At 41.8% G+C, this 22767-nt stretch overlaps 1 protein-coding gene across 2 annotated transcripts in view; it reads right to left on the minus strand.

Moving 5' to 3' along the window:
* Positions 1 to 22474, minus strand: part of Clhc1 (clathrin heavy chain linker domain containing 1) — a 29507-nt gene extending 7033 nt beyond the window's left edge. The window contains exons 1-10 of one of the 2 annotated variants that reach the window (XM_075942526.1): positions 22419 to 22474; positions 17330 to 17589; positions 13401 to 13588; positions 12086 to 12219; positions 9463 to 9664; positions 9264 to 9376; positions 8700 to 8784; positions 5813 to 5919; positions 4822 to 4996; positions 2700 to 2902 (exon numbers count right to left, since the gene is read on the minus strand). In XM_075942526.1, the coding sequence (XP_075798641.1) occupies positions 2700 to 2902; positions 4822 to 4996; positions 5813 to 5919; positions 8700 to 8784; positions 9264 to 9376; positions 9463 to 9664; positions 12086 to 12219; positions 13401 to 13588; positions 17330 to 17506 (1384 nt within the window). In that variant the 5' untranslated portion in view covers positions 17507 to 17589; positions 22419 to 22474. The remainder of the gene's footprint in view (positions 1 to 2699; positions 2903 to 4821; positions 4997 to 5812; positions 5920 to 8699; positions 8785 to 9263; positions 9377 to 9462; positions 9665 to 12085; positions 12220 to 13400; positions 13589 to 17329; positions 17590 to 22418) is intronic. The other variant, XM_075942527.1, reaches the window with a different exon arrangement.
* Between the last annotated feature and the right edge of the window lie 293 nt (positions 22475 to 22767).

A 22767-nucleotide genomic window follows, 5' to 3' on the forward strand; every position in this document is an offset into this window, starting at 1 on the left:
GAGAAAGAGCTACAAAGTTCCTTTTTTTTCCTTCAGTTTTTTCAAGACAGGGTTTCTCTGTAGCTTTGGAGCTTGTCTTGGAACTAGCTCTTGTAGACCAGACTGGCCTCAAAGTCGCAGAGATCCACCTGCCTCTGCTTCCCAAGTGCTGGCATTAAAGGTGTGCCCCACCACCACCCAGCACAAATTTCATTTTTTTATGGTCTGAAATTACACACAGGCAGAAAATACATTCTAAGATTTAAAACGCTTTTAGTGTCACCATGCCTCAGATGGTGCCAACTGAGTTGTTTCTAAGAGATTTATGGTAGCTCAGGAAAGTTGACCTGGGTCTGTACTAGTACATTTATGGGGCCCTGACTGTCTTTTGTCCAAGACAACATGATACCCCTGAATCCAAGAAATCCCAGTATTTTACGACTCCTAATCACAGATTGTTAGTTCAAAATATTCATACACTCAAAAGTAGAAGTTATAGTACATAATTTCCTTATATTCTTAGACTCCTCAGTAGCTTAGGTTCATAGTGCCTTTAAAATCCTTTATAGACCACCTCTCTAGATAGATGACAAAATGACAGGCCCTTTCTCTGCAGCCACAAGTTACAGCCACCAAGTAAGGAGCTGACTGTGACATTTTAGATTTATTGCGTGTGAGTTATCGGGATGACTCTTTTTATCATTTCCTTAAGAAATGGAATGTGAGCTCAGTGGTGGTGGCGCACGCCTTTAATCCCAGCGCTCAGAGGAAGAGGCAGGCGGAGCTCTGTGAGTTTGAAGCCAGTCTGGTCTACAGAGCGAGTTCCAGCACGGGCTCCAAAGCCACAGAGAATCCCTGCCTCAAAAACCAAAAAGAAAAAGAAAAAAGAGATGGAATATGACCTTCAAATATAACTCCTATATTGCTTGAACAATTTTGTTGGGCATATATAGCTGTAAAGAACAAAGAAAAATTCAACATGTGAGAAGAAAGAAAGACATCATCAAGAGAACGCATGAGTGTCTTTTTTCCTAACCCCCTCAGATAAAAAAGTCTCAGATTGTGCTATGGACTTTCCCTTTGAGCCCTGTGTGCAGCCTGGAAGCTGGATCTTCAGGGGCTGCAATACTTTACATCTAAAAAAGATATATACTTTTGGAGCATAATGTTTTCAGGAACTGTCCTTGCTTTGCTTGGTTTTGGTTGTTTTTAATTTATAAATATAAAATTGGTCATTTAAATCTAAGAAGAAACATGTCTTTGTAAAGCAGGCTAGCCTTGAACTCACAGAGATTTGTCTGTCTCTAACTCTGAGTACTGGGATTGAAGGTGTGCACCACTACCTGGCCCACACCCAGCTTCTTTTTTTAATATTTATTTATTTATTATGTATACAATATTCTGTCTGCGTGTATGCCTGCAGGCCAGAAGAGGGCACCAGACCCCCTTACAGATGGTTGTGAGGAGCCACCATGTGGTTGCTGGGAATTGAACTCAGGACCTTTGGAAGGGCAGGCAATGCTCTTAACCTCTGAGCCATCTCTCCAGCCCCACACTCAGCTTCTTAACATAGGTTATGGGATGGGAGCAGATTCAGGTTGTTAAGTTTGCAAGGCAAACTTTTTTTGTGGACTAGGCTATCTATCTCCCTAGGCCTGAAACATCACATTTTGTTTCATAAATATTCCAACCATAATATTCTCATATTTTATATCTAAACACTAATATAATTCTTTCAGATGAAAAACAGCACAGAAACTGAATCTGTATTCTTAATTAGTAATATAATCCATAATTCACTCAACAAATTTAGAGAGTGGTACCCACCCACTCTACCAGACTGCTCTGTTATTGTATAATTACGGGAAACGCCCCAGTGTGCCTTAGCCTCTCTGGGAAAACATGACCTGCTCTGTCTATAAAGCAGATGTTAGAAGTGATGTCACTTCAGACTCAACACAAGGACGAAGAGGAACAATGCACAGGAGCGCAGCTCCTACTCAGCAATGCGGTAATGGAAGACACGGGGCTTTCAAACACACACTTCACCAGTACATGTACTACTTGAAAAATGATCAGATTCAACAATCATATATCCTTCTTCCTGGAAAATATGGCTTAAAGCTGCTGTTTCGGTCTGCTTTGCAACCTCTTTCTTTTTTTATATTGACTTATTTGTTTCTATAACTTCTCAAAATAGAAGGGGGAAAGCCTGGGAAATGGGAGGTGCCAGAACTGCAGGAACCTTAAAGTCACTGTGGCTGGGACTCACAGCCAGAGATCTGCTCACTGCACTGGGGTCGGACTACTATGCACAGTTCTCTCAGGTCACATTCCGCTACCAGCCGGGTATCAAAATTCTGAAATTAGTGTCATTTCTGTAATACTTCATTCATAATTATTATAGTACATTGTTATACATACATTATATATGAAAATTTCAGTTATTTTAAAAATTATGTAGTATGGTCTATCATATGAAGTAAATTTGTCTTTAATATTACATATTTCTAGTAATAGCCTCACATTAAATGTTTCCTTTGAGAAAATGCAGAATGCATATCATAAAATTCAATTACACTTAGTTTCATGTAAACTTACAAAAAAAATCTCCTATCAGTGTGTATAAAATACTTCATAAGCTTAGTTTCAAACAGAGCCAGCTGCTATGAAAGACGTCAGAGGTAAGCTGTATGGAAGGAAGCAGGCGTTTTACTCACCAAAGGTGAAGTCCTTTAACTGTTGAAGCTGTTCCATGGCCTCATGAATCTGACCCTGTTTACACAGGCAAAGAAGAGCTTTCTTGTGTAAACCACATTCGTTGTAGATAATCTGAGCTAAAGCCAAGCAGTTAGGCTTGTGGTATGTGTTCTGCTCCCCATAAGCAAAAACAATATCCCCAGCCTTCTGAGAAAATGTCAGCCTGAAGCAAGCAGATCATCAAGGCACATGTCAGGGAATTCTTGATGCATGGCTGAGACTGAAATATTGAATATTCAGGACTCTAAGAATGGATTATAAATAACCTATAAGCAACTGGTGATGAGTAGAAATTAAGCACATTTGAGATTGGCAAAATCAAAAGAAATCAGCACTTACTAATTTGGAAAGGTATTTTGGTAAAATTGAGATCAAATTTGTTAAGGTCTGTAAGCAAGACTTAAACTCTCCTGCAAAGACTAACAGAATTAAAATTGGCAGGTAAAGGCCAGGCAGTGGTGACGCACGCCTTTAATCCTAGCACTCAGAAAGCAGAGGCAGGTGGATCTCTACAAGTTCAAGGCCAGCCTGGTCTACTTGGTCTAGAGAGTGAGTTCCAGGACAAGCTTCAAAGTTACAAAGAAACCCTGTCTTGGAAAACAAAAATAACTAACTAAATAAATAAATGAATAAATGATTACTAGGTATGATGCAAAGTCTTCATGCAACTGGAGGGGGGGTCTCGGTGCTTTTATAAGTTACCCAAAGTCTGTCTACATTCTGCAGAGTATACTATAAACTTATTAGACGTTAGATAGTGGGAAAAATTTTGGCTCATAATTAGATTTGCAAATATTTGTACTAAAAGGAAAATTCCATTTCCACATCATATCCTATTTTCCTGAAGTCCTCATGTCCTCCACCCCAACATCCATCTCTAAAGTATGTCAGCACCGTTAATTTTCGTGTTCTAAATAATAAGAAGGAAAGTGTGGGGAGTGGTGCACTATCCATGAGGAGAAACCGAGGAAGCAGTTCTTTTCCAACAGTTGGACTGCATCACTTCATTGGCTACAATGTTTTAAAGTGAACCAGCCATCTGCGCTATCACAGTAATGCTACCTGGAAACTCTCAGCATAAGCCAGAAGAACATCTGGGCACAGTCAGAAAAGTCCCTTCTAATTAGTGCTTACAAGGGATTGTGCTTTAGTCACATATTTTAACTAATGGCTGCAAAGCAGCAGGGCTCACATAATACTGGTAGTGTTTGTATACTTCTAACAACATGCCAGTAACATTAAAATGAAATCCTGATACCTCTACAAAATGTCTTGTGATTTAACATGCTAAAAAAAAAAAGGACTCTGTATTTATTTGGGTAGAGAGTAGAGGGTAGTTCAAGAATCAGAAAGCTCACTTTTTCTTTATAAACCAGCCAAGCTGGTAGATAAGAAAGGCTGGGCCAATCCCTCAAGGTGGAACAGCTTCAAGCATGATTTGTCTGTGGGGTGCAGCTAAGGCTTTGCTATGTCCTTCTCTGTCTGTACTCAGCTTTACTAGGAAGCCCAGTCTCCTTCCCACCCACCCCATCTCAGGCTCTGGTTCTAGAGAGGCGAGCCTACAGACACTAGCACGAGGCTGCCACCTGCTGGCTTCTCATGGTTCTTCCTCACTATATATTGTCTCCTATGTTATTCTACGAGGGGCTATAGCTTGTGTAGAATCAGGTTCCTTGTCTTTTCCTTCCCAAGAAGTGTGCGACTGACCAACCCTTCTGTATCCATGACACTCAACTTCCACCTGCTACTAAGTTCCATGCTTTATCTTGTGAGCGTCACTGAAGTGACTGTTAGTCTGCGCTCTTTGTGTCTGGGCCTTCAGAGACACTTTCTAATTAATTTCAACAGGGAACTGAAGTAAATTCTAAAACACAGCATTTATATCAAAGCATTAGCTGGATGTAGTGTGACAAGCCTATAATCCCAGCAGGTAGGAGACTACGGCAGAGGGATTAGACCTGGAGGCCAGTCTAGGCTACACTGGGAAAGTCTAGCCCACAAGCAACAAACTTTTCTACGTCAGAGAAAAACAACCATATTAATCATATGTCAAAATTAAGTTAGCAGCTTAAAATTGCTTACTTTTCCTGGGTGATCCAATGGGTAACTAAATCAAGCCGTTTTTCAGACAGTCCACATTTGATTCCCTCCACGGTTAGGTCAGCATTAATAGGGCGTTTGAAGGCCTGACTCGTGCTAAATATAGCCTCAAAAAACAAGAGTAATGGGAGAGGCTTTCCTCTAATTTTTCCAACAGCTACAAAAAGAAAAAAAAAAGAAGTTTGAGTCAAATACATTAAGAATGAGTTTGCCTTTTCTTATTTCATATTACTACTTCAATTTCTTTCCATTTTCTAGCCCTTTAACAATGGATACAGAATACAGTTTACACTTTATAACAGTATCGCTATGTATTGCCGTGTGTCACTATGAACCACCATGTACTATCACTATTATCATCACTATGTAGGTCACGTATGGATGGAGATGGAGACTATAGTGATTTACCTGCAAGTCAAAGGATGCCAAAGTTGCTGAAAGCTACCAGCAGCTTAGATACTTCCCCATTCATAGAAGGCAGTACATGCCTGTAACCTAGACAACTGTCTGTGGCTGGAGAGGTCACAGACCTTAGAGGAGAACCTCCTATAGCTATTTTCATAAGCCAATAGAATTTCTTACTGTATTCTAAATACTTATCTACACAGATAAGTGTAGCTCTCACTCCTCACCAAAGAAGCTTCATTTTGCAGCAAATGGAGATTACTACAGAGATCTGCAACTGGTCTGCATTTTTGCAGAGAAAAGAGACTGAGGTGCCTGACCCCAAATGATACATCTACAGCGTAACCCTAAAGGCTCAGGAAAATCACAGAAGAGGGAACAGAAAGATCATAAGAACCAGAGGCCCAGGACTCTCTGCTGATACTGTTTTCTAGATATGACAGCTAAGGAAGCAGTAAATGATAAAGGGGAGGGGAATGAAGGCCTAGCCTCTCCGTAATATTATTTTCACTCTATTAAGAAAAAGTAAAGTATAATTTACATATGTATTTCAGAAAGATTTGCTTACCCTTAAATTTATTCATTGTCCCAATATTTTGAAGAATTCTTCTTGGACTGTTTGCTGCAAAACAAGCTGCCTTCTCATATTCGCCAAGGGAGATTAACTCATTGAACCTACAGCCATTGCATTTCAAAATATATTACAATGATACACAAAAAACAGATATTAGAAACTAAGTACAGTGGTAGAGTGAAAACAAAGCAATAAGTTATAACTAGACTTATCCACGCAGGAGGATGTCCAGTTCTTCTCTGAGTTCTAGAGTTTGACTGTTTGTCAGGGTTAAATTCTCACCTTCTCAGTAACTTTGTACCTGTCCCTGCACCTTGTCCCCACAGGCCTCACGTAGAAACCAGGAAGGAAGAACACAAGAGCTATCTGCTTAGAAACTCAGCCTGGGAAACAACAACACAGATGCAGCCCAGCGGGAGTACCAGGAGGAGTTCAGAAGCCAGTCTCCCTGTGACCACAGAGATAATAATAGCTCAGGAAGCCTTTACTCTTCCTCTCCGCACAGCAAAGGTCCCACACTAGCTGCCAGGGAAAGAGAAGTCATATGGAGTTGCAAAGGAAAGTTGAACACAGTGGAAATACACCAGAGAAACATGCAAATGCATAATAAGACTTGCAATCTTGGGGACATTGTGGTCACGCCTTTAATCATAGTATTCGGGAGGCAGAAGCAGGCAGATCTCTGTGAGCTCGAGGTCAGCCTGGTCTACAGAGTGAGTTCTAGGTCCACCAGGGCTACACGGAGAAATCCTGTCTCAAAAAACCAAAACCAAAACCAAAACCAAACCAAACCAAACAAGACTCAGAATTTCAACAAAAGTGCTCCTCGTATCTGAAAACCTGAGAGTACTACGAACAGCCACGGTAGCTGGAGTCAGCTGGGAAAGGGCATGGTCCGTGAAGTGTTTGCCTCAGCGCCCCCACTGCTGACAAGGCAGAGGATCCCCCAGTGCTTGGTGAAGCTTGGTGACCTGAACTGACCTTAGCGACCCACGCAAAGGTGGATGGAAAGACCTGACTCCACAAAGCTGTCCTGGGACCCTGACATGAGTGCAGTGGTATGTGCATGTGTACACTACAGTAATAATAATAACTAAGTAAATAAATAAGATGGAGAAGCAATTAAAGAACGGCACTTAAGCCGGGCGGTGGTGGCGCACGCCTTTAATCCCAGCACTTGGGAGTCAGAGGCAGGCGGATTTCTGTGAGTTCGAGACCAGCCTGGTCTACAAGAGCTAGTTAGTTCCAGGACAGGCTCCAAACCCACAGAGAAACCCTGTCTTGAAAAACCAAAAAAAAAAAAAAAAAAAGAACAGCACTTAATACTGACTTCCGGCCTCTGGACTTGTGCACCTAGTCACCCGTGCATGCACAAAGTTCACAAAAATTAAAAATTATATTAATTTTTGGAGAGATGGCTCAGTGGTTAAAAACACATACTGTTCTTGCAGAAGACCTGTTTGACTCCCAGCATCTACACTGGGTGACTCATAAGCACCTGTAACTTCAGATCTAGGGGATCTGACTCCTCTGGCATCTGTGGGCACTGAAATTCATGAGCACAGACTCATGTATGTACATATACTTAAAAACAACAGATATTTGAAAATGATATTAAATTAAAAATCCTGGTAGACTCAGGAAAATCTATAGTTAAAAAAATAACCTTTGAATCATCTTTACCCACTTCTTTCTACCACAACAATAAACAAATCAACAAGTGGAAACTGCTTAACATTTATCATTTTGGATATTAAATATGCCACTTTCATTACCCTGATAGCTTGTAAATTAACCTTAGAATAGCTTACACCTATCTCAGATTACACATATAGAACAGGCATTAGTTCACTGCTCCCTGGTCTTAGCTGTGGATATACCACTCCAGCCGCTTCAGGCCCCTCGCTCCTTGACCTCACTACGGTGATGGTCTGTAACCTGGAATCTCCCACTAGAGCAAGGGTCAGACTGGCTCAGCAAGGTAAGGTGCTCTGCACTATGCCTGACAACCTGAGTTCCATTCCCAGGATCCACACGGTAGAAAGACCAAACCCGCTGTCCTCTGACTGCTAGGGCCCCTACCTACCCCCACAAAATAATAAATAAAGTGTAATTAAAAATAAGCCAGGTGATGGTGGTGCACGCCTTTAATCCCAGCACTTGAGATGGGGGGCAGAGGCAGGTGGATCTCTGTGAGTTCAAGGCCAGCCTGGTGTATGAGAGCTAGTTCCAAGACAGCCAGAACTGTTTCAGAGAAACCCTGTCTCAGAAAACAAAAACAAAAATTAATTATTAATTAAAAAATTATATAGTAATAAGTAACCTAATATATCATAGAATAAAAATAATTACAAAAAGAGATTACACTAGCTACAGTAGTCTAAAATTATCTGATAAATTCATAGATTTTTATAAAAATCTATGAAAAAAAGAAAATTCTAACTTTTTTCTAATTTGTCAAATGCAACACAAATTTTTTCCTTCCCTCCCCCACAGTTTGCCCTCCCTCCACCCACCTCCTGTCTACTCCTCCCCCTTCACTCCTCCTCCAAGAACAGAATTTTTAAATTACAAAAGACAAACCTATAAGCCACAGGTCAGGAGGTGGGCAGGAGTTTAACTTTAAGGTCAACCTACACTACATGCTGAGGTTTGGGGTTAGATGGTATCTCAAAACAAACAGGCCCAACTCAGGAGGCAGAGGCAGAACTCTGTGAGTTCAAGGTCAGCCTGGCTTACAGAATGAGTACCAGGACAGGCTCCAAAGCTAATCAGAGAAACCATGTCTTGAAAAACCAAAAACCAAAACAAGACAAATAAATAAATATAACAACAAAAACCCACCCCAAACAAACAAACCCAAAATACAAATGATATTTGCCTTTCGATGTAGTAAAGAATAATTATAGCTTCTTTTGTTTTGCTTGGGTCATCTTCAAACAGCTCATCAACAATGCTTTCATCACCTAAACAGTGAAAGGACAATCTGTAATGGTGAGCTAGGCTATTTTACTGCTTTGGTTTCAAACAACACCAACCCTTTCCTAAAGGGGGTCACTTTTCTACCTAGCCTCATTCTCAGGAATACCCTCAGGCTTGTTTCTCTCTGTCTCTCTCTGTCTCTCCTGCATGTCTGTGTGAGGGTGTCAGATTCCCTGGAACTGGAGTAAACTGTTTGCGGCACTGTGGGTGCTGGGAACTGAACCCTGGTCCTATGGGAAAGCAGTCAGCGTTCTTCCCCACTGAGATAACCCCAGCCCCAGGTCTCTCTTTGCCTTACCACGTCTACTCTTTCATCAATCATCTGTCAGGCGCTGAAGGAAGAAACCCACAGGGTAAGAGAGAGCTAGAGGAGGTAGTGTATTTTAAAACTCAGCCTAGAAACCCTTTATTGCTGGGGGAGCACCTTCTACTGCTTATGCTGATGTAGGAGACAGATAACTACCGAAGATTGCTTTGGTTTTCTGAATTTTCTCCAAGATGTCTTCAAATGGGATTCTCATGTTATGCTTCAGCCATGAAGTAAGTGTGTGTGAAATAACCTGCAGTCTTTGATGGCTGTAAAAGAAGAGCATCACCAACACCCTGAGCTAGGACCACTCAGCGGAAGGTGAGAGGAAACCTAAGCTAACTCATGTTCATACCGAAACTTCAGGTCTTTGTTCAGACTTTCGGCTAAATCTCGGCGTTTCAGTAACACAATCATTTCCTCATCCAGGTCAGCCTTCTTTTGGGCTGGTACATACTCTGTTGACATATCTTGCTTACACTTTATATATCTATCTTCAAGATGCTGCTTATATTTATTGAGAGCATCCAGATTGACAGAATCTTGAAGAGTCATCCCTAGAGGAAAAACAAACAGGAGAGAGTCTCGTGGAGGATGGTTTACTACATGATAAAATTCAGAAATGGAAACGGGAACTTAAAGCTTTCTGAACATAAATACAATTATCACAATATTTTAATGCTAATAGTTTTTTTGTTTTTATATCTCCTTGTTTATTGTGGTGCTGAGAACTCTGGCTTTATGCAAATTAGGCAAATTCTCAAAGCCCAGCTGAGTTTTATAAATTCAGTGAAAATTGACTGTTCCTAGAACATATAAACCAAACATCTAATGACCGAGCTAAGATTAGGCCAACAAATTTCTCTCAAACCACATCTTCTACTACTCTCCAAGAACTAACCATGGGACAATGGTTTGGTTTTTTTCAACACAAACTGATGCAAACCAAATTTTGGAATGTCTCTTATTCTTAAAATGTCCCTTCTGTTCATTACACACATCTCTCTTTCTCTCTCTCTCTCTCTCTCTCTCTCTCTCTCTCTCTCTCTCTCCACACACACACACACACACACACACACACACACACACACACTTCAAATGCCTTCCTTTCTCATCTGGCCAATTACTGACATTAGGACCCACATCCAGGTGTAGTGGTACATTGGGGACGGAGTGGGGGGGGAACGGGGAGACACACAGGTGGATCTCTGTGAGCTCAAGGTCATCCTGATCTACAAAGTAAGTTACAGGACAGCCAGGCTACATAGAGAGAACCCATCTTTAAAGTAACTAACCATCTAAATAAATAAATGACACGTACCCAGGGCTGGAGAAATGGTTCACTGGTTAACAGTGCTGGTTCTTTTACTAGAAGACTGGTCAATTTCCAGCACCCACAGGATAACTCACAACCTCCTGTAACTTCAGTTCTAGAGGCTCTGATGCCTCTCCTGACCTCTACGGGCACCAGGTGTGCATGTGGTGCACAGACATACATGTAAACAAAATACACATACATATAAAATAAAAAAACAATAAAAACTGGGGCTAGAAAGATGGCTCAATGGTTAAGAACATTGGCTCCTTTTATAGAGGACCTAGGTTCAATTCCCAGCACCTACATAGTAGCTCACAAGCGTCTGTATGTAATTCTAGTTTCAGGAGATCCAAAGCCTGGCCTCCAGGCGCCAGGCATTGCACATGGTGCACAAACACATATGTTTTAAAACCCATAACATATGTTTTTAAACTCATAAAATAAAATTTTAAAAATAATAATAAAAACTAAAACAGTAAAAAAAAAAAAAGGACACACCAGAATTTCTCCACCCTCAGGATCAATCCTTTTGTATTTTAAGCATTCCCCCGCCCCCAATCTTCTTTGAAGTTAGACAATGTGCTGTGTATTCTGTTTATTTACATTTATTATTTGGAGTTTGTTAGTCACAGTTTCACATTTGAAAGTAAATCTAATCTCTACTATTACCAAATACAAGAGGATTTGACAACTGGAGTCAAAATTTTGTAATATAGAATAATTACCACAAAACACAGCTTCTTCAGTTTAGGTGAAATCTGTCTTCCTGAAGTTCCCACCTACCGGTTCTGCCTCTGCATAAACACTAAACAAAAACCCTTTAAGTTCTGAAGTTACTGACCTCAGATTACTATCCTGTCTTGTGAGTCAGTCTGTTCATCATGCTAATCTCTCTGAGTCCTGGATGAAGCCAAGAGATACTCCATTTACTAAAGCCCTGAAGACATGAAACCCGTGAGTGTGGACGTCACCATGAAAAACATTCAGCAAACTTTATACACTATAATTTTTAATAGACCAGTGGCTCTCAAATTTTAGAGTGTATCAGAATAACCAGAATTTGAGACAACAGCACCCAGTGGACTCTTTCATCAAGTCTCTGACATAGTAAGTCTGAGATGAGATCTAAAGGGGTGTGTGTGTGTGTGTGTGTGTGTGTGTGTGTGTGTATGCAGCAGGTGTACATACACACATGTGTAAGTACATGCTCTATATCATGTGTCTTCCTCCAGCCGAGCAGCTCCAAGGATCCACTTGTTTCTGCCTGTCTGTCCACCCCAGCACTGCTCTAGAGTGGACACCGGCTCTCACTAGGGAGAGGGCTCTGAACGCTCAGTGCACAGCAGCAGACATCTGACTAGTCCATCAAACACAAGGATTTCTACTTTTGATCATTCTCAAGGGTTGCAACATCAACGTGGGAGCATCATGTGAGATCGCCAGACTGCAGTCTGGACATCTTTCAGAGTTGCTTCAAGTTTGCTCTTTCCTGAGTAGCTACTAGGACCCTGTCTAAAGTTGCTTGTACAACACATACATTAGAAGATTATACAATTTTTTTTTGTAAAAAACGTTTGCTGTTTGTGTAAGAGACAGCCAGCTGGACACACTGGGGATTTCCCTGAAACAGGGCTGTGAAGGAGACGCGGAGATGCTGCACCTGGGATGGGTCTCCAGAGCTGCCTGGTGGAAGCACAGAGCTTCACTTCTTTCTTGTCATACTTTGCCCTCAGCTGTCTCATCTCGTCTATTTGCGACTGAATCTCTTTGGAATTATTTTCAATAATCCTCACTCTGAAAGAAAAAACAGAAATGCTTTTGTGTGCCTGTCGCAACCAATTTAATTCTTGAATCACAATATCTAAAGTAAAACAGGCTAGATTGTTGCTTGATTTGGCTCTCTATGAACTAGATGTTCAGAAAAGAATACCTGGAGAAAGCTGACACACAAATAGGAAACAATTCTGCTCAGAATGTCAAGGAAAGCAAGTACTATTATTTCTAACCCATTGCAAGTCAACAAACATTAGCTATAATCTGTTTACAAACACCATCTATTCCGTTTAGTAAAAACAACTGCTACAACTGAAAAAGTATTTTTAATTTTCTTTTTTCTTTCTTTTGAAAGGATCTTATCATGTAGCTAGATTTGGCCTTGAATTTGTGAGCCTGCTCCTTCAGTGCTGGATTACACGTGTGAACCACTTCACTAGGCTTAAAGAAAAGCTTTAAACAATCAAAAGAAGAAGAGAAAGGAAAAGAGAACTGTTACTTTGCTGGGGGCTATTGCAACAATCACTACAAATCTTGAGACTTAGCAACATTATCTTCTCATCATTCTGGAGGCCAGAAGTCCCAAAGTAGTATGACATCTAGTACACCACACTAAAGTATGAGAAACTAGTGTTTACAAAGTTGAGACAGGGGGATTACTGTAAGTTTGAGTTCAACCAGAGCTACAGAGTGAAACCTTATCTCAAAAACATTGTTTTTCAAAGGGCATTTTATTATTTGGTGGGTCACTTCTTATTGGGGAATCACCGGAAGGAGTGCTGTAATTTTGAGGGGAATCATGAACTTGTACTGTCAAATCGCCCATGCATGAAATGACCTCCCACTTTCATGATACCACAATGTACCTCCACTATACTAAGAGGGATCATAAAATCCTCAAGCAAAAATATTTAACAGTTTTACTCAAAATACATAATAATACAGTTGGTAGAAGGGAATATAAAACTACAGCTTTAACATTTATAAACAAAAAAAAACATCAAATGTAATTAAATGTAGGCATGGTATAATTCTATTACCTTAGCACTTGAAGGCTGAAGGTCTTGAGCAAGGCCAGCATGGTGAATACACAGTTAGCTTAGGCTGAATAGTGACACCCTGTCTCAAAATAATAAACCAAACAGCAGGACTAACGACCAACAATTATTAGCATCGAGCCGCATGACATGATACTGACTCACTTTGCTTCAAGTTGGATGGCTCTTCTCTGGTGATACACCAGTGCTGTGGGCTCTGCTGCCAAGACTTTGAGTTTCCCATGAAGATAAAAAGCAGTTCTTCGGCCTTTCTTTATTGTCTCAATAAAGGCATCGTATTCTTTTTTGATTGAAGTAAGAACGGACTTGTATGAATTGACATAGTCTATTACCTGAAATAAGATTTCTCTGTCTGTGGTACTGAATTTTTTTTTTAACAGAAGATACTGTAATCAAAAGCTTTCAAGCAGATTATTTTTAGGTGAGTAAAGACTACTAATTAGACATATAAACATCTTACAGCAAACTAAACATGACTATGCACTAAAAACAATAACCACCAAATACATGCTGTGAGTCACTGAACTCACAGGGATCCACCTGCCTCTGCCTCCCGAGTGCTGCGATTAAAGGCGTGCGCCTCCACCTCACAGCTGCTGGGTGTGCTCCTAACCACTGAGCGATCTCTCTTGCCCCCATTGAGATATTGCAATCTGAACTCATTCACTTCCACTAGGAAAATCAGAGTTCCTGCGTTCCTAATTGTATCTCTGACTTCAACATGTCAGAAACAACTGTGAAAACCCTTATCACTACATACTCATGGTTTCCAGTAATATTTGAGCAAAACATCTATCAGGAAGGATCACAGAGGAAAAGAACAACAGTAAGTTAATAAAGAAACTAAGTGCCTGCAGAAAAGACAGGTCTCAATGCAAGGGGCTGAATCCACGGCGCACACTGCTTTGTTAGGGCTCTTTCCTTAATCTTGTATATGTATCACTCATACAAAAATAAATTATCAAAATTTTATTTTATGGCCGGGCGGTGGTGGCGCACGCCTTTAATCCCAGCACTCGGGAGGCAGAGGCAGGCGGATCTCTGTGAGTTCGAGACCAGCCTGGTCTACAAGAGCTAGTTCCAGGACAGGCTCCAAAACCACAGAGAAACCCTGTCTCGAAAAACCCAAAAAAAAAACAAAAAAAAAAATTTATTTTATTTTTTTTTTTTGTTTTTTGGTTTTTTGTTTTTTCGAGACGGTTTCTCTGTAGCTTTGGAGCCTGTCCTGGAACTCCCTTTGTAGACCAGGCTGGCTTCGAACTCACAGAGATCTGCCTGCCTCTGCCTCCCGAGTGCTGGGATTAAAGGCGTGCGCCACCACAGCCCGGCCAATTATCAAAATTTTAAAAAGGTTAAGAAATAAACAGAAAATTTACGTTTTTCACATACTGATGATATATAGAGAATAAACTTTCAAATCTGAAATTATGTTTGTTCATCTTTGCGACATTTCTTGGGTCTGTTACCCTCCATGAGTTTTCTTTAGGTAAATAGTATCTAAACAAAGATATTCGGGAAGATGTGCATTTTACCACATGTGGTCTAGAGAGGTCGTTACTCTGGAGATGCAGCTTTTCCCCATACGCACACCACCTGTGCCCCAACCAGGAACTTTCCTGAGGAAAGGCTTCTCACATTGGGTCTCCTGCTCCCTGCTCCTGCTCACCTTGTCTCACATGCTCCTGTAAGGCTCTGATAATGCAGCTCAGACACATTAGAGGGTGTTAGAACACCTGCAGTGTCAGTGGGCCAGAAGAGACGGGTGGCAGTAGAACACACAGAAAAGCACTAAAGTGGAGGACGCAAACTGGCGCACCACCCGCAGAACAGAGCTGGGAATGTCACCTTACACACAGAACGTTTAAAAGTTGGGGACTTCTTTACCACCAATCTACTGATAGCTCCTTGGAAATTCTGCTAGACTAAGACTACAGAAGCCCCGTGCCTTAACGGCAGGTTCGCTGGGTTGGCTCTTCATTCTCCTACAGCCTCCACCATTCCCTATCTGCTCACCTAGCCTATATGATTCTTTTAGAATATTTTTCCGACCTCTACTTTTCTTCATTCCTTTGGTGGGCATGCTACTTTCTACTTTCTTGTTTCCCTTTCTCTCTTTTTTTAAAAAAACTTATTTATTTATTATGTATACAATATTCTGTCTGTGTGTATGCCTGCAGGCCAGAAGAGGGCACCAGACCTCATTACAGATGGTTGTGAGCCACCATGTGGTAGCTGGGAATTGAACTCAGGACCTTTGGAAAAGTAGGCAATGCTCTTAACTGCTGAGCCATCTTTCAAGCCCTCCCTTTCTCTTCTTTTCCTTTGGTTTCATATGTCTCAAGATGACCTTCAACTCACTACATAGCTAAGGATGACATTAAACTTTTGATATTCTTGCCTCCACCTCCCAAGTGTTGGGATTACAAGTGTGCACCACCATGCCAGAGTTAAACCATGCGGTAATGAGGACTGAACCTAGAGCCTTGTGCCTGCTGCCCAAGCTACATTCCCTTTCTCTGTACTTACTTCTCCTAAGAGTAAGGAATTCGGATTTTAAAACACTCTTCTTTGGGCTGGAGAGATGGATGGCTTGGTGGTTAAGAGCACTGGTTGCTCTTCCAGAGGACCCGGATTCACTTCCCAGCATCCACAAGGCAGCTCACAACTGTCTGTAACTACAGTTACAGCTGATCTAACACCCTCACACAGATATGAATGCAGACAAAACACCAATGCACATAAAAATTAAATTAAAAAACTGCCTTTTAAGCATATTCATCATAGATAATGAGTTTCATAATGACATTTCCATACATGTGTTTTAATTTTAATTCTCTTCCTTTTCCCAAACACTTGCTACTTCTACCTTATATTTATTTATTTTGGGGATTCAATGAGTTTAATTGGATCGCTTATATGAGCATAAGTGAGAGAATATTCATAAGAGCATAAAGCAACTGACCAGTGACTACAATACTGAAGAAAATGTCTCTTTCCCCAGCCCCCGGCAACCACTGATGGCCTAATGATCCTCAGAAGGAACTAGGCTTTTATTCACACAAGAAACAAAACTCAATGGAATGTTTAAAAATCAACCAAAACACTGAGTTCCCCAGGCAGGCCATTTCTGTGAGGTTGAGGCTAGCCTAGTCTATGTCGTGAGTTCCAGGCCACCTAGGGCTACATAGTGAGCTTCAGAAAGGCTGAGTTCTGATTCTGCCTTGTGTGTTTCACTCTGGGACAAAAGTCTAAGCTGCATTCTTCCTCCAAGAAGCAGGAAAGGATGGTGATTCACTTTTGTTGTCAGGGCATCTTCCAAAGGATGGGACAGGAAATGCTAGGCAAACAATTTAGAATCAATGAACAAACTGCAGTTGTTCAAGAAGAGACAGTAATTTCCAAAATTGCAAAGAACAAAATCAGACATGCCATGTAAAACTATGACATTTTCTAATTGAGTCCCATTATTTCCAGGGCTAAAATCAGCCAAAGCCTTTATGCACCAGATCTAGACTTCTATCAGGACTCACATCGTTTAGATGAAACTTCCGGTTGATTTATTCATGGATTTTGACATGAGTCATCTTGCTGGTGGCCTCTAATTCCTGGTTGCAAGGAATCTCCCAGCCTCCTTACCAGCTAGGATTACTGGCATGTGCCACAGCAGCTGACTCAAGAGGTTTCATTTAGCATGTCATATCATATCTAGACCAAGATTTTAGTGATATCAGGGATAAACCTAGAACATAAACTACTAGCTCTTGTTCACAATGCAAATTCCAGCAAATCAGATGGCACCTTAACAGGAAAGGGTAAAAATGATTACCAGAGGGCACAGCCAAGTTGGTGACAAAAAATATCTTGCTAAACTAAAATAATTGACTCTAAGTAGCAGTCAGGAAATGTAAATGCAGCACCGAGCTTTCCCCATTCATCCTTGTTTAACGAACTCTGGATTCTCCAAAGAGTATACAGAACGTGGCCGACAAGGCAGTAGTATTTCTGAGGCAGAGGTTAAGCTAGGTAATGTATAGTTTCCTGGAAATGTCCTGTCTTAAAGAGCATCATGGTACCTTGTCAAAAACATTTCGGTATATGGTGAAATACTCGTCAGCAGGTCCTTCCTCGTTGCAGCCCACTCTCTTGGTTTCTGTAATTATGTATCTTTGTATGCTTTCCAAAAACTCCTTGTCACTTCTACTAATGATGGGAGGAAGAACTGCATGTTTGTTTACTTCCTGGAGTGACATAAATCTTAATCTGTAAGCTTGTTCACTGGAGAAAAATCAAACTTTGACCTTCTTTTGCAACAAAGCCAAAAAACTTAGTGAGCCTGAAATAAAACATGACCATCAGTTAGTCTATAAACCTACAAATGTTACATCAAAAGTCAATTTAAAAATATGCATTTTTCAGAAAAAAAAATTCTTAGGGATCTGTCACTGAGATAAATATTTCAGTCAAAGAATTAAAATGCCCATGCTATTCTACAGACATTTGCTATATCCCCAAATACGTCAGGCAATTAGGAACTCTCTCTCCCCTTAGGGCCAATGAGAAGATTCATCAAGCAGAGGTAATTGCCAGAGAACCCGAAGACCTGAGTTGATACCCAGAATCCAGCTCAAGGTGGGAGGAGAGAGCCAACTGCACTAAGCTGTCCTCTGACTGCCACACACAAGCCCCCTGCCCAGTTATGTACACAAAGGATGGCCAAATGGAGAAAACAACCCTTCCCTTAGAAACCAAGCAGATTCCTCTGATAGTATCATTTAGGTGATAGCTTCATAGGTTTCAACACTTTACAAACTTTGTACTTTACAATGCCGGGGACTAAATCAGGGTCACGAACATGCTAAGTAATTAGTCTACTAATGAGGGATACCCCAGTCCCTCTTTTTAAAATTTTTGTATTACATTTTAATAATTGTAAGGATGCATATGAAATAGTAAGTAGCTGTGACTCCACTCTTCCAATGGGAGGTTTGTTTCTTTCATGTGGGAACTACTATGTGTGCTTCTTGCCGATACAAACAATACTTCTCTACCTCAGTGTCTGCCTAGCCCTGTAGCACCTCTCCCTCACTCAGTGGGCACAAATAATTATTAGGTGAGTGAGTTTTGTTTTGTTTTAAATTGTTTCTTGCAAACCTGGCAGGTCTTAAACTCCCTGTGTAGCTGAGAATGGTGCTGAAGACCTTCTGCTCCCACTTCTCAGATGCCAGGACTATAGGCATGCACTACATGATTTAATAAATAAACGAAACCCCAACAACAACAAACATGAGTTCTGGGGCTGGAGGGCGGGCTCCCCAGCTAGGAGCACTGAGTACTGATTCCCAGCACCCACATGGTGACTCCCAAAGCACACATGCCTTCTCCCCAAACACTCAGGCAGACCTCTTTAAACTCCACACACAGGGCAGCAGAAAAGGCCTTGCTGGGAGAGTTTTCAGCAGGGGAAAGTGTACGGATGAGGCAGGGTGACGGTGAAAAGAATGAAAATTCATGAAATAGATTAAACTATCCATGAATAGAAACTGAAAAATTTTAAATTCCCTCTTGGCTATGGTCAGAAATAGTTCGATCTCTGTGAGTTCAAGACCAACTTGGTCTACACAGTGAAATTCAAACCAGTTAGGGTTACAAAGTGAGACTCTGTCTCAAAAACAATAAAATGTTTAGTTTTTTTCTAAAGAGCTCTAAAGATAGCATTTATTGCATAGTATGAAATTCCATTAATTATTTAGCCATCCCCATTAAACACTATAAATAATGCTGCTTTGAATAAATGTTTCAGCTAACTTTATGTTTTGGCAATATAGTTAATAACCAGTTATCTGAAATAACATATCAAACTTTAAATATCACAAAGATAAGAACCAGGAGAGCAGTCTGCATGGTGGTACATGCCTTTAATCCCAGCACTTGGGAGGCAGAGGGCTAAGTTGGTTGACATAGTGAGATCCAGGCCAGCCAGGACTCCATAGTGAGACCTTGTCTCAAATAAACAAATTAAAATAAAAAAATAAAGGAGACATCACAATAATTTTAAATTACAAAAGACTAAATTTATCTTTACACTGATGAGTTGGATAACAAAAGTCAATTTACAAGAGGACATAAAGTAGTCCCACCAGAGACACAAACAATGTATGGTTAAAATCTTCTTTAATTTAAAGAAGTTATTTAGAGCCTGGCAAGGTAGCACATGCCTTTCATCCCAGCACTTGGGAGGCAGAGTCTGGTGAATCTTTGTGAGTTTGAGGCCAGCCTGCTCTACAAAGCAAGTTCCAGGACAGCTAGGGCTGCTAACACAGAGAAACCCTGTCTGGAAAAACAAAAAGTTACTTAGTGTCTGTGTATATGTGGGTGGGCGCATGCTTGTCATGGTACACACAGAGGTCAGAGGACAATTTATGGGAGTCGGTTCCACTCCTTCCCTGTGGAGGAACTGAACTCAGAAAGCACATTAGCTCACTGAGCCGCGTCATTGGCCTAAAGTTTCCTCAAATAGAACCAACTTGTTTACTCATCAGTTAAACCACTAGTTTTTGCAAGGTCTATTTTGTATTTGATGGCTAGGGATTCAGCAGTAAGATAAGGTTCTGATTCCTCAGAGCTCACAGTCTAGTGAGCCAGTCAGAGTACAGGTAGGTAACTGCAAACAGCACATAGAGTCAAAGAAGGGAAGGGCCCAACTGTTGGGCACGTGTGGTCACATCCTCAAGCGCTGGTGGTCTATCAATGCCCTTTAAGGGGTCAACAACTTTTTTCCCTCTGACTATTTCTTATGTCTTCGTCCCTCATGTTTGAAGGTAAAGCATTTTATTCTTTGTAGTGCTGGATATCAATTCTAGGGCCCACACATGCTAGGTCAATACCCTACAACTCAGATAACCTTTAACCCCGAGGTAAAGTATTTGACTAGGGTAGATGACACTTTTCTCTACGTCCACATTCCTGTGGGTGTATGCAGATGTGGGGCCAGGAGGATCATGTGTGTGGGGTGTCCTTGGATCATTCTATGCCTTAAAAATTTTATAAGAGGCCATTTTTTTTTTTTTTTTGGATTTTTCGAGACAGGGTTTCCTTGAAAATTTTTCCTCCGTAGTTTTTGGTTCCTGTCCTGGAACTAGCTCTTGTAGACCAGGCTGGCCTTGAACTCACAGAGATCTGCCTGCCTCTGGCACCCAAGTGCTGAGATTAAAGGCGTGCGCCACCACCGCCTGGCTTGGATTTTTTTTACTAATTAATTATGTATACAATATTCTGTATGTCTGCAGGCCAGAAGAGGGCACCAGACCTCATTACAGGTGAGTTGTGAGCCACCATGTGGTTACCAGGAATTGAACTCAGGACCTTTGGAAGAGCAGACAATGCTCTTAACCACTGAGCCATCTCTCCAGCCCATCTACGCCTTATTTTAAAAGTGTTCTATCATTTAGTTGGTTTAGGGGTAGGGAACACTGTAAAAGGCTGAGGGCGACTTGCTGCAGTTGGTTCTTTCCACAGATCCCAGCCCTGACAGGATCAATACAGGTCAGAGTCAGTAGTTTACCCAGAGGCAATACCTGGTTCCAGTAAAGACCACAAATTGAGACCACCCAGGCGCCACCCAGGAAATTCCTACGGTTCCAACCAACCATTGTAGTTAGGACCACCTGCCAGCACACACCCGTCGCTTTTCACCAGGACACCCCTAGATAAATGTCAGCCAATCAGGGGTCCTGAATCTTAGAAATCCCTCACCCCCACCTTTGCTACTACAAAAACCCAACTTTAACTGAGCTCAGGGCTTTCCTATCACTCTAAAACGTTGAACAGACCGAGTTTGCAAACTTGTGTAAGAATAAATGGCTCAAAAAAAAAAAGCCGGGCGGTGGTGCCGCACGCCTTTAATCCCAGCACTCGGGAGGCAGAGGCAGGCGGATCTCTGTGAGTTCGAGACCAGCCTGGTCTACAAGAGCTAGTTCCAGGACAGGCTCCAAAACCACAGAGAAACCCTATCTAGAAAAACCAAAAAAAAAAAAAGAATAAATGGCTCTTTGCTTTTGCATAGGGGACTCGGTCTCCTGGTTGGTTTGGGCGTGCGGGGGTGGGGGGGGCAGAGAGACGACGACACTCTCCACCATTTGGATCCCCGCACAGAACTACAGATGTCAACTCTCTTTACTGACTGAAGGCTCAACCTTATTTTAAAAGACATTTGTCACGTGGCTATACTGCCGGTTCTCCTAACCCGCAACCTCTCACTGAACCTGGAGCCCAGGATTTAGCTACTTTGGCTGTCTAATGAGCTCTAGGAAGTTTCCCATCAGGCACAGCACCTTTTTTTTTCCCCAGCGGGTTTTGGGGTTACAATATAGACTTTTGCATATCAAGCATTTTATATACTGAACCATTTCCCAGCCCATTTCTACTTTTCAAAATGTGTCTTTTGGAGGTAGAAGCGCTAGTAGATTAAAAAGAGGAAAGAGCCAACACAGTGTTAGGAGGACAGAGATAAAAAATCACACCAAACAAACAAAAAGCAAAGCAAAACAAAACAAACAACAACAACAACAAAACCCACCACCACTACAACAGCAAAAAAAAAAAAACAAACAAACAAACAAACAAAAAAACCCAAAAAACCCGGGAACGGCTACGTTTAGGGTTAGGAAGAAATGACATTAAGAGTCTGCACTGGGTTTGTGAGGTGCAGAAGGGACTGGGCGAGGGCACGGCCTGCTCCTAACTGGTCTGTTTTGCCTATTTCTCCAGGACAGTACATGCTCCTAAGTATTTTTCCCAGGATGGACAACCTCCACGCCCGAGCTTGCAGTCGAGGCCTAAACAATCATTCTGCAGGTATCCTTACAATCCGGCTTTTAAAAGGTGCAGAGATGAAAATTCCGATACATTTAACCGTTTCACACTAGGACGGCGCGTGCGGCTCAGAAGCTTCCTCAGACTGGAGAAAAGGTAGCTGAGGGCCAGGAAGGGAGGTGCAAGGAAGCGGCCGCACCCGCTCTCTGGAAGACTTGGTGTGGGCGCCACTGTCCTGGGGACGGCTGAGGACGCCCTTCTCTCGGGGGCCAGCACAGCGGAACCCCGCGGCTCCTCATTAACCCTGCCTTTCTAGGCATTTCCGGCGCGACCCCATCCCCAGGTCCTCACCTGAGTCCCTAAACCTGCTTAGAGACTGTAACCAGACAGCCCGCCCGGAAGTGTGGAACTGCATCTTGGGACAAGTAGTTTTAGCAAGAAGAAAGCAGCGAAAAAACTACAATTCCCAGCTAGACTTGTGTTACCTCTATTTTCTCGTGCTAACAAGCCCCCTGTAAAGAAAAGCCCCTCTTGGGCACATCGACTGTATAAAAGCGCCTTTTGAAACATTTTAAAGTGGAGCACACCGTTTCGGGGACCCAAATGGGAGAAAGAGCGTAGAGAGATGGAGCGCCCGCTAGTCTGGCACTGCGTTAGACAGCCGCGGTTTGGCGGCAGCGCGCAGGCACGAGCGTGGACG

The sequence above is a fragment of the Microtus pennsylvanicus genome, chromosome 12 (genome assembly GCF_037038515.1).
Source record: "Microtus pennsylvanicus isolate mMicPen1 chromosome 12, mMicPen1.hap1, whole genome shotgun sequence".
NCBI classification, from domain to species: Eukaryota; Metazoa; Chordata; class Mammalia; order Rodentia; family Cricetidae; genus Microtus; species Microtus pennsylvanicus.